At 42.9% G+C, this 12,471-nt stretch overlaps 1 protein-coding gene across 1 annotated transcript in view; it reads right to left on the bottom strand.

The window, feature by feature from the left end:
• Positions 1–9,718, bottom strand: part of VAV3 (vav 3 guanine nucleotide exchange factor) — a 515,438-nt gene extending 505,720 nt beyond the window's left edge. Inside the window, exon 1 of the mRNA XM_006865984.1 lies at positions 9,515–9,718. Coding sequence (XP_006866046.1) covers positions 9,515–9,718 — 204 coding nt within the window. The remainder of the gene's footprint in view (positions 1–9,514) is intronic.
• Positions 9,719–12,471: the final 2,753 nt, after the last annotated feature.

Raw genomic sequence — 12,471 nt, 5'->3', positions numbered from 1 at the left:
GAGAAGATAAAGCCAAATATTACAACCAAATGTGCAAAGATCTGGAATCAGAAAACCAAAAAGGAAGAACACGCTCAGCATTTCTCAAGCTGGGGAAACTGAAGAATAATAACTTCAAGCCTGGACTTTCGTTACTGAAAGATTCATTGGGCAAATTATTGAATGATGCAGAAAGCATCAAGAGAAGATGGAAAGACTGGCTTACAAGCTTTCAAGAAGGAAGCTAGATTCACAGGGCGTGGAGGAAGGTAGAATCTCTACTGAATAGTATACAATCCGTCGAGGCGGGGCTGATGAAATGAAATCCAGATGGATCTCTTGTGATACAATAGTGAATAATTGTTATCTGGACTGCTTGTGAGGGTTGGAATTGTAAAAGTAGAAGTTTTTTAGCAAGGAAGGGAGTGATTAACTTTTAAGCCTAAGAGCGGAGGTCCTTGGGACCATCAGGGGAGAAGAGCGGAGAGCGGGATCCTACCCAGAGAAGCAGTGATGCCTGAGATGGAGGCAGAGATGATGACGTGGAGAGATGGAGCTGTTGGGGACTTTAGACACAGAGAGGGAGAGGGGCTGTGTGCTGATGACTGGGGGGCATGCTTGTAGTGTATACCCTTTGGATGGTTTATGATGCATGGAGGGGATTGTAACCATAGCAATGAAATGATATACTATAGGATGAACGTAAAACTAATGTTCTCCCATATAAAATATCACATAATTCACAATAAAAAATTTAAAAAAAAAGAGAGAGAAGATGGAATACACAGAGTCACTGTACCAAAAGGAAATGGTTCATGTTCAACCGTTTCAAGAGGTAGCATATGATCAAGAGACAATGATGCTGAAGGAGGAAGTCCAAGGTGCATTGAAGGAATTGGCAAAGAACAAGGCACCAGGAATTGATGGAATAAAAATTGAAATCTTTCAAGAAAGTGAGGCGGCATAGGAGGCACTCACTCATCTTTGCCAAGAAATTTGGATGACAACTATCTGGCCAACTGATTGGAAGAGATCCATATTTGTGCCCATTCCAAAGAGAGGTGACCCAACAGAATATGGAAATCATCGGACAATCTCTTTGATATCTCATGCAAGTAAAGTTTTGCTAAAGGTAATACAGAAATGGCTATACTCATACATTGACAGAGAACGTCCAGAGGTTCAAGCTGGAATCAGAAGAGGCCGTGGAACCAGGGATATCATTGCTGATGTCCAACAGATCTTGGCTGAAAGCAGAGAATATCAGAAAGATGTTTACCTGTGCTTTATTGACTACACAAAGGTTTTTCGATTGTGTGGATCATGCATGACAGGCTATGGACAACATTGCAAAGTATGAGTATTCCAGAACACTTAATTGTGCTCATGAGGAATCTGTACATGGACCAAGAAGCAGTTGTTCGAACAGAACATGAGAAAACTGAAAGTTTTAAATTAAAAAACATGTGCAACAAGCTTGTATTCTTTCACTATACTTATTCAACCTGTATTCTGAGCAAATAATCTGAGAAGCTGGGTTCTATGAAGAAAAACGAGGCATCAGGATTGGAGGAAGACTAATTAACAACCTGTGATATGTAGATGATACAACCTTGCTTGCTGCAAGTAAAGAGGACTTAAAACATTTACTGATGAAGATCAAAGAGCACAGCCTTCACTATGGATTACATGTCAAGGTAAAGAAAAGAAAAACCATCACCACTGGACCAATAAACACATTCTTATCAATGGAGAAATGATTGAAGTTATCAAGGACTTTATTCTTCTTGGCTCAACTATCAACATTCACGGAAGCAGCAGTCAAGAGATCAGATGACGTATTGCATTAGGCAAATCTGCTGCACAAGACCTTTTTAAAGTGTTGAAGAGCAAAGATGTCAGCTTAAGGACTAAGGTGCACCTGACCCAAGCCATGGTATTTTCAATAACCTCAAATGCATGCAAAAGCTGAACAGTGAATAAGGAAGACCATAGAAGAATTAATGCTTTTGAGTTATGGCGTTGGAGGGAGAATACTGAAAGGGCTGCCAAAAGAACCAATAGATCAGTTTTGGAAGAAGTGTAGCCAGAGTGCTCCTTGGAGGCCGAGATAGCCAAACTTTGGACATATTGTCAGGAGGGATCAGTCACTGGAGAAGGATATCATGTTTGGTATGGTGGAGTGTCAGAGAAAAAGAGGAAGATCCCCAACAAGATGGATTGGCCAATTGCAGCATCGATGGACTCAAGCATGGCAACAATGGTGAGGTTGGCCCAAGATTGGGCAGTGTTTCGTTTTGTTGTGCATAAGGTCACTATGGGTCTGTACCAACTCTTTGGCACCTAACAACAACAACATACCCTGATGAAGGAGCTCTAGTAGCGTAGTTGTTACGTATCGGGCTCCTAATCTCAATGTCAACAGTTTGAAATTACCAGGAGAAAGATGAGGCTTTCTGCTCCCATAAAGATTTACAGCCTCGGAAACCCTGTACAGGGTCACTATGAGTCGGAACTGACTCCACGGCACATGACAACAACAACAACATACCCTGAAGAGAGTCCTTGTCTGGTGCTATAGGATAAGCACTGGACTGCTAACTACAAGGTTAGCAGTTCAAACCAACCAGCCACTTCTTAGAAACTGTATACATGGTTGCTATGAGCTGGAACTGACTTGAAAGCATTTTGCAACAACAACATACACTGATGACTCCAAAAATTGCATTAACATCTCAAATTCCCCAACTATTTGCTCAACATCTTCATATATATGTCTACTAAGCATCCCAAACATAACTGGTTCTGGATCTCCCTTCCCTTCTCCACACACACACATCTACCCAAAACTATCATTCTTTCAGTCTTCTCCAATTCAGTATACTGATAGCAGTTCCATCATTGCAATTTCTCTGACCAGTAGTCCAAGAGTCCTTCTTGGCTCCTTTACGCTCATCTGAGTCCACGAATAAATTCCTGTCAGAATCAATTCAAAGACACTGGATTTGCTTTGGAGAGTTATGCCTTCAAATTATATCCAGAGTCTGACTATTTTTCACCATCTGCACAGCTATTGATACCGACCTGGTTGACATCACCCTCATCACTTTCATGAATGAATGCATTTTTAGCCTTCCAGCTTCTGTCCTTGATGTATTACAGTCTATTCTTAACGTAGTAGTCACAGGGAGCGTGATGAAAAGGTAAGCCAGGCCATGTCACTCCTTTATTCAAAGCCTCCAATAACTTCTTATTTCACTCAGAGGGAAACTCAAAATCCTTATAATAGCCCATGATGTTATTAAGTATCACCAAGTCAGTTCCCATTCATAGCAAATGTATATAGGGTTTCTGAGGAGCAGCTGGTGAGTTTGAACTGCCAACCTTGTGATCTGCTGCTAATCCTACAATGTCACACCAGGACTCCCATGCAGTCCTAAAAAATCTGACTTCCATTTTCTCTCCAACTTCATCCTATCACATTCTCTCCTGTATTCTTCTTCAACCACCCTGGTCTTCTTGCTGTTCCTCTAGGATGCTCAGTATTTGAGGTTCCTTCTGTATAGGGTCCTCTTCATCCAAACAGCCACATTCCCTTGTTCCCTCCTTCGCTCTGCTCTCTGCTTAATTGTTTCTTCTTCAAAGACGCCTCTCGAGACTATTCTCTTTAGTTCCTTTACATCTACTTTCAAATCTCTTCATAGCACATCAAACTACTTGTTGTTAAGTGCCGTCAAGTCGATTCCAACCCATAGCGACCCTGTATAAGGCTCCAAGGAGCAGCTGGTGAACCTGAACCACCAACATTGCCGTTCAAATGACTTTGCAGTCTGCTGCATCAGCCCACAGCACCACACCAGGACTCCACTTCAGAGTATTTAAAAAGATTTTTTACATCATAATATGTAATCTTTTTTTTTTTTTTTTGTCTACTATCGATTTCTTCCACTAGAATTAAACTCTATGAAGGCAGACTTTGGTGAATTTGTTTACTGTTCCATACAACGTTTAAAACAGTACCTTGCACATTGTTGTTGTTGTTATTGTTGTTAAGTGCGGTCATGCTGGTTCCAACTCACAGCAAACCTGTATAGGGTTGCCGAGGCTTTTAAAATCTTTGCAGGAACAGAAAGCTTCATCTTTCTCCCACAGAGTAGTAGATGGACTCAACTGCTGACCTTCTGGTTCACAGTTCAGTGCTTATCATGGTGGTAGTGGTGTGCTGTAAAGTTTGTTCTGACTCATAGTGATCCTGCACAGGGCTTCCAAGGCTGTAAATCTTTATGGGAACAGAAAGTCTCTTCTTTCTCCTGTGGAGTTACTGATAGATTCGAATTGCTGGCCTTGCCGTTAGCAGCCCAGCTCATAATCCACTACACTAGCAGGGCTCTTGGAGTTTATCACTGTTGTTAAGTTCTATCGAGTCAGTTCCGACCCATAGCAACTCTGCTGTGTAGTGTTTCCCGAGAGCACCTAGTGAGCATGTACTGCCAACATTGCAATTCAAATGACTTTGCAGTCCAGTGCACTCAACAAATTTGTTAAATGGATCCTTTAAGCCTGGATAAATTCATTTTTAAGACAATCCAATACTTTACATGTTGTTGCTGCTGTTACGTACCATCGAGGCGATTCCAATGCAGAGCGAACCAATGTAGTGTTTCTGAGACTTTAAATCTTTGCAGCAGCAGAAAATCTCATCTTTCTCCCGCAGAGCAGCTGGTGGGCTCAAACTACCAACCTTATTAAGGTTTGAAATCCAGTGTTTATTTTACAGAGCCACTGTGCTCCCCAATACTATATAACTTATTACATGTATTATTACCACTTCAAGACATAAAGCAAAATCCAAAATAATAAGATACACATCTTATCAGTGGCAGATGTATGGTTGGTTATTGGATCATCAGGAAATTCATGAAGAACTCCTTAACCAGGAAAAATGATATCAAGCCCATAATCCATATCCACCATAATGCACCACCTCCCCTTGGTACTACAATTACAGGTAGACACTTCAAGAATCATTTGGGTGCTTTTATGTCCTGGTTATAATGCTGTTTCTGATGAAAAATAAGCTTGTCTAATATAGGTTCATGGACTTCTGGTATAATACTGTAGGATTAGCACTGGACTGTGAACAACAAGGTCAGTATTCAAATCCACCAGCTGCTCCTTGGGGCCCTATACATTGTCACTACGAGCCATAATCGACTCGATGACACTTAACAACAACAATATAGGTTTGTTAACCCACTGCTGGCAAGTTGAGTCCAACAATCTATAGGACACAGTATAACTGCCAAAGGTTGTAATATTTACAGAAGCAGACCACCACATCTCTCTCACGAAGCAACCGGAAGATTCTAACTTACCTTTCATTTCACAGCCAAGCACTTAACCACTGCACCACTAGGGTTACTCGTCTAATACAGACAGATAACAAAATTCTTGGATTTTTACTGACCATCCGGATTTTATTTAACTACACTCTTTATAATAAAAACAATATGTTAAATGTATAATTAAATGTAGTTGTTTACTTCCTCAACTATTACAAATAAACTCTAGATGAAGGTTTGAAAAAAAGATTCATCATTGGACACCATGTACTGATTTTTTATCTGAAAAAGATGGTCCTCTTATCAAGATGTCAAGACCAAGAAGAGGCTGATGCACACAGTCTAGAAGAACAATTAGTGTAATTGGATCCCACTTACACTTTTATTTTTAAGCATAATCAACTAACTTTAGACTCCAAGACTCAAAACTACAATGAAACAATCATTAAGCAGAGATTTATGTTTTCTCAGCAAACAGAGCAGAAGAGAATAGAAGAACATCTATTCTCGCGTGAAGATGAAGCCACCGGCCATCATGTCAATTCCAACTTGTGCTGACACTACAGGGCAGAGAAGAATTGCCCTATAGGGATTGTTGTTATTGTTACGTGCTGTGGAGTCGGTTACAACTCATAGTGACCCTGTACAGGATTTCTGAGGCTGTAAATCTTTATGGGAGCAAAAAGCTTCATCTTTCTTCCGCAAAACACCTGGTACTTTCGAACTGCTGACCTTGAGGTTAGCAGCCTGATTTGTAACCACTACTCTACCAGATGTTCTTCATAAGAGAAGTTAATCCTTTCATAGCTTCTTTTATGGAAAAACAAAATAAAATTAACAATAAGCAAAACATCAGTAAACTAATAACATTTCCTTTGTCATGATCTACTCATAATGAGCTCAAAATGCTACAAAATTCTATAGCTAGAACGTTCCATTATTTCCTGCCATAAGAAACTGTGTGCTATAAGGAAACCATCTATTTCAATTCATAGCATCAGTAGAACCTAACAAGGTGGATAGGCTGGCTGTTACAGCAAAAAGCCACAAGTACAAGTAGTAAATCTCCAAATTCACAAGAGCAAACTTGACCCATGTCTGGGATTCAGTAGGTTCCTAGGAATTGTTTTAAAATTTGACTGCAACCTATTACAACAGGACAATATAAAAAATGTTTTCAATAATATTGTTACTAATTGTTGTTGCTAATAATAATTGTTGGAGTCCTGGAGTGGAGTTGTGGGATAAAGCACTGGACCGCAAGGTCAGTTTGAACCACAAGGATGGTGGTTCAAACTCACCAGTTGCAACAAAAATTGTTATTTTTAAGTGCCATCCATTTGGTTCCCACTCATAGCAACCCTGTATAGGGTTTCCAAGGAGCAGCTAGTGAGTTTGAGCCACCAACTTTGCTGTTCAAACTGATCTTGTAGTCCATGTATCCTGAAGCGCCACACCAGGATTCACTGCTAATAATAAACAATCCTTAAGGAGCTCTGGTAGTGTAGTGGTTACGAATCGGGCTGCGAACCTTAATGTCAGCAGTTCGAAACTACCAGCTGCTCCGCGGGAGAAAGATGAGGCTTTCTACTCCCGTAAAGATTTACACCCTCGGAAACCTTGTACAGGGTCGCTATGGGTCGGAACCGACTCGACGGCATATTACATATTGGGCAACTATAGACATGTTAAATAATCAATTTGCTTCATGAAATCAGTTGTTGTTGTTAAATGCCGTTGAGTCAGTTCTGACCCATACTGACCATACATAAGGTTTCTGAGGAGCAGCTGGTGAGCTTGAACTACTGACCTTGTAGTTCATGCCGCCTTGCAGTCCAGCACATTAACCCACAGCACCAATAAGTATTATTTAATGACAACCTATGGAGTCTTGGTGTGGCGCTGTGGGCTAAGGCATCAGACTGCAAAGTCATTTGAACTGCAAGGTTGGTGGTTCAAGCTCATCAGCTGCTCCTCTGAAACCCTATACAGGGTCACTATATGTCAGAATCAATTCAACGGCACTTAACAACAACAATATAGTAAAAAGTCATCTGTCCAGCCCTTAGATATGGCAATGCAGCAAAGGACAAAGCAAAAATAGACATCACTGTATTCTGGTAATAGTTTCCAAAATCAACTTTCAGTAGTAGCTCTTAGCCATAGGTAATTTACAATGGAACCCACTGAACTTGGAGTTAGAAAGTTCAAGGTTGAGAGAGTTAATTCAACAGCTTGAGCAAGGTCATTTATTTGTCTGTCCTATTTACCTCATTACAATCTGAGGATTTATCTGATAGTACAGTGTAGTAATTCCTGGACAGCAAAGATCTTGTCTTTGCTGTAATACCCCTAGTACGGGGCAGAACTCTCATAACATTGTACACGCTCAATTTTCATTAATGATGTTTCTAATGATGACCCTTAATCATCAAAAAATTGAATTGCATCTAGTCTATTCTAAGAGGATAAGAAAAAACAGACTACACTTGGAAGTATTTTCAGCTATTGTTAATATTCAAATCAAAATTTGATGGTTAAAAAAAGGAAACCTCAGCTGTCAGGGAAAACTTGATTATTGAGAACACCTTGTTCCCTGAGGGTCCCAAAACACTGACAGTTAAGGAAACTAACATAGGACTGTACTCTTTGCCAAGATGTCAAGGCATCTTGGCCTACACTGCCTCCTAAAGTCTTAAGCAAAGTGGAAAATGGGGAGATGTAGGACAGGAAAACCAACTGCAACTCCCTATGAAACTCTGTTCAGGACAGCAGCTACTATGGTAATGAAAACGTCTGGTAAGCCCCTGACAGGACGTCCAGAGCTGCCTGGAGAACTCTGAAGGAGTCCACAGAGTTGACAATCAGCAACTAGGTTTCCGAGAGAGTATGAAATCATCTAGCTCACTTTTAATTACATGTGGCTTTCACTACCTACAAGTCTGCTTTTTCTTGGGGAGTGCCAACAATGAGGTTGAAGGCAAAGAGGCAAGGGATGTCCTTAGAATGTGAGACACAGGGGGACCCTGTTGAAAAACTGACTTCAAGAATCAGATGAGCATGCGTGCTCTAGCTCTAAATATATAAATATTTAATCATATAAAGTCAGTTCCTTCTTGAAGACACTGCTCTGGTTGCTAAGTAGCTACCATTTGTATCTTACAAGCTTAGTTCTAAAATGTGTCATAGAGAGTACTCTTTCCTCTCATTTTTTAAGTTCAAAGTATTTGGGGTTAAGATTTGGGTTTTTTTTTCTCTCTCTCTCTCACATTGTGAAATAGAAAACAGAATTGTGTTTAACATCTTTTTGCCCAAAACTTTCCCCCAGAATCAACCAACTACCCTGTTGAATTGTAACTACTGAGCTAACTCTTGGGTGCACACAGCCCCCTCTCCCAGACCAGCAAGCTTTTAAACCATAACGTGGCAGCTCCATGCAAGGCTCCAGCTACAGGGGCCAAGCATGCACTACACCACCTGAACACAGAACCCTGAATGAAGGAAAGCGGAATCGAGCTGAACTTCTCGCTTCCTGTTGCTGCTGGGAGAGGCTGGGCTCTCCCCTTCTCACATGGTTTAAGAGCTGTAAACACAACCCTCACCCTTGCCAGCTGGCCACAAGCTCAGAGGCCTTAGAGAGCAGCCGCTGTGTGCTGCTCGCTTTTCCTCTTTTGACCAGTGTCTTTCCTGTGCAGATAACGGTACCGGAACGCCCTCCACTTCCTAGAGTCCTCATTTATATCATGGTTCCTCTTTCAAGAAAACATGGGGAAAAGGCTCAAAGCAAAGAACGGACTTCAGCCTAAATTATCCCATCACCTCATTTTATCCCTCTCCATCGTTATTATAAAATAACTGGATCTAAATCCCTGACTCCCCGTCAAATACGCCCCCCCCCCAAAAAAAAAAGTAAAGCAAAAGGCACTCTAGACAACTTATTTTCCTTGCCTCATAAAACCTTTTTAAAAACCCTCATAATATGTCCAGACGCAGGACTTTAACGTTCAGCAAAAGAGCCAAACCATTTCAAGCTGAAGTGGATCCCAAAGCCATGGACTGGGAAGCAGAGGAACCGGAGTGCACCTAGATGTTTGCATTTACACAAAGAAATTAACCGGATGATTAATGGGAGATGCCGGCTGGAGGCGGAGGCTCGGTGGGGACCGCGGGCGCCCACGCCGCGAGCTCCTTACCTGGGACATCTGCGGCCTCAGGTTGATCTCCTTCAGGTTGATGGAGTGCGCCCGGAGATTGTTGAGCAGCTGGCATAGCAGGACTCCATCGCGGAGGGTTTGGGCCAGATCGAACACCTGCGCCGAATCCCAGGTGACCCGGTGGTTGGCGGGCAGCACCTTGCAGTAGATGAGCCACTGCGCGCACTGCTTCCACGGCTCCATGCCCGACGGCTCCCGGACGCGGCCGAGCCAGGGCAGGCGACTAGGATGCCGCCGCCGCTGCGGTTCCTCCGCAGCCCGCCGACTCCAACCGCCGCCGGCTCCTTCCCAGCGAGGGCTCAAAGGAGTAGGCGCCGCGGCAGGCGGCTCAAGGGCCCCGCGCGGGGCTCGACTCCGGTCCCGGCCCGAGTCCGCCGCGGCCCGGCCGCCGCAGCAGCGAGTCGCGCGCTCCCTCCCTCTGAGCGCCCCGGCAGGTTCCGCAGCTGCGGCGGCCGCCCACAGGCTTCCGACTTGCGAGCCGGCTCCCGCGACTGAGCATGCCCAGCGCGCCCGGCCGCGCTTGCTGCGGTCTGCGAGGTCCCAAGAGGCAGGGGGTAGGCGACTGCGAGTGGGCACCGGTCTGGGGTCCCGGCTGAGACCCGGGCAGGGGGTGGGCCCAGTGGGGGGGCGAGGCGGAGCAGCAGAGGAGATCCCAGCGTCCCCGCCCACCTAGAGCCCGAAGGTTTGCATAGTTTACACAACCCTGGGCGTCCAAGTATTTCTTTCTGGAGGCTTCCTTGGTTTGGGGAGAGTGTGGCTGAATATTGTAATACGTTGGGGTTCCTTCTGGAACCCTCTAAACAGTGAATGCAATCTAAAGGGTCTCAGATGACCCTTTTAATTAGTGTACCCTGCCTCCCCGGAGAAATTAAAGGTAGGGAGCATCTGGAGTACACAGCACTGAAAGTTTTCCAGATTGTCGCTCTTTCATCCATTCTTTCCGGCTCTTTGCCCTAAATTCTCTTTCTACAGATAACTAACTTAGTTCCTCCTAAGGATGTTTTTGCACCTTAATAAGTGTATTAAGAGACTCCTATAGCACCTATCACCCTCAATCCATTTCGATTCGAGGTGCTTTTTACTTAGAGTTGGTTTACCTCTCCACTCTCAGACTGAATTGTTCTCCATCGTTGCCCATTAGCTGACCCCAAGAAATCCTGCTGGAGAGAAACTGGCTTCTGAAAAGCCCAGGGAGCGCTGGCAAACAGATTGCGCATGCTCCCGTGACTTGCAACGGGGCGGGGGACCAGATTTGAGAGCAAAGTTTATCAGCCTGGGGTTGCTCCTGTCAGGCTAAGATTTCAGAAACCGAGTGGCATATCCCCATCAGCACGTAACAACAGCAATAACTTCAGAACCGCTGTTAGATAAGGGAGCATTTATGTTCCAAAAATAAATATTTTGGGACCCCAGCCCCACACCCCTGTCCACTTCATTTCGCTGCACAATGTCCCTCAAAACCAAAATGGTGTTTAAATCAAACTTCAAATAGGTTCATTCCTGTTTGACGCCCCTGCGAGAATTTAATTTCCAGCCCAGATATGCTGAATTAGATTCTACATTTTAACAAAATTCCCAGGTTTCTCTTCCATATCCATCTTATGGGGATCTTATTAAAATGTGCATTTAGGTTCAGTATATCTGGGGTGGAAAGGCAAATTGTTATGGGGGGGCAGACTGAAGGGGTGAAACCATGGCTTAAATTACTTATGGCAAGATATTGCCACATTAAACTCTTCTTTTTCTACGTAAATGTGGTCCTTGGTCATCCATTTGAAATGTATTATTTTTTTTTAATTTGAAGATAAAATATGAAATCTAGTTGGATAGGATTTACAATAATTTTTTTTATCATATTAGACTTCAGTCACTCAGAAATTTTTTATTATGCGCTATATTGATTTTGTAAACTGGTCAAAATGTTATTTGTAAAAGAAGATGTGATCTGTTAAGGCTATGGACTGCATTCTTTTCACTTGCCTGTGACTATCCCAGCGAACTGTGTACCCAGTGTAAACAATAAATCCATGTGAGGATTTCCTTTCCTCACATGCATACTTCCCCAGCAATTTCCTCTTCTGTTCAATACAGATTGCATCAAGCACAATGTTTCCTAGGCCATGATTTTGGCAAACAAATCGTTCTAAACTTTATATACCACCTTTCCAAACGAAATCAAATACATCTGAATCTCCATTAAATACAGAGTCTTGCATAAAGAGAAATAAAATTGGAAAAATATTAAAGTGGGAGAAATGTAAAAGATACATTGTTTCATGTGGCATTAGAATCACCCTTGAGTTTTGTAGTACATTTTCAAAGACGCTATTTTATATACTATGATGTGTGGTGCTGTAGGATCAGCACTGGATGGCGAACCACAAGGTTGGCAGTTCAAACCCATCAGCTGCTCCTTGGAAGCCCTAAACAGGGTTGCTATGAGTCAGAACTGACTCGAAGGTACTGAACAACAACAACATACCACAAACTGGGATACAAGGAGCCCTGGTAACATAGTAGATTAACTGCTAACCGCAAACTCAGCAGTTCAAATCTACCAGTTGCTTTGAGGGAGAAAGATGAGGTTTTCTGCTCCCGTAAAGATTTATAGCTTTGGAAACCCTAAACAGGGGCTCTATGAATCAGAACCAACTCAGTGGCACCCAAGCACCATACCAGGAGACAGCTCTGCTATTTTCTAGCAATGTGACCTTGGGCAAATTAACGCCTCTAAACTTCAGTTTTTACATCTGTAAAATGGAAGGGAAAAAATAGTATTTACCTCATAGGCTTGTCAAGATCAAATAATGCTTTGAAGTTCTGGTGTGGTATTGTAGGATAAGCATTGGACTGCTGACCACAAGGTCAGTGGTTTAAGCCCACCAGCCACTCCTCGGAAACCCTAGACAGAGTCTCTATGAGTCAGATCTAATGTG

Source organism: Chrysochloris asiatica, unplaced genomic scaffold, assembly GCF_000296735.1.
Source record: "Chrysochloris asiatica unplaced genomic scaffold, ChrAsi1.0 scaffold00085, whole genome shotgun sequence".
In the NCBI taxonomy this organism is placed as follows: Eukaryota; Metazoa; Chordata; class Mammalia; order Afrosoricida; family Chrysochloridae; genus Chrysochloris; species Chrysochloris asiatica.
This window is presented reverse-complemented; position numbering and strand designations above follow the sequence as displayed.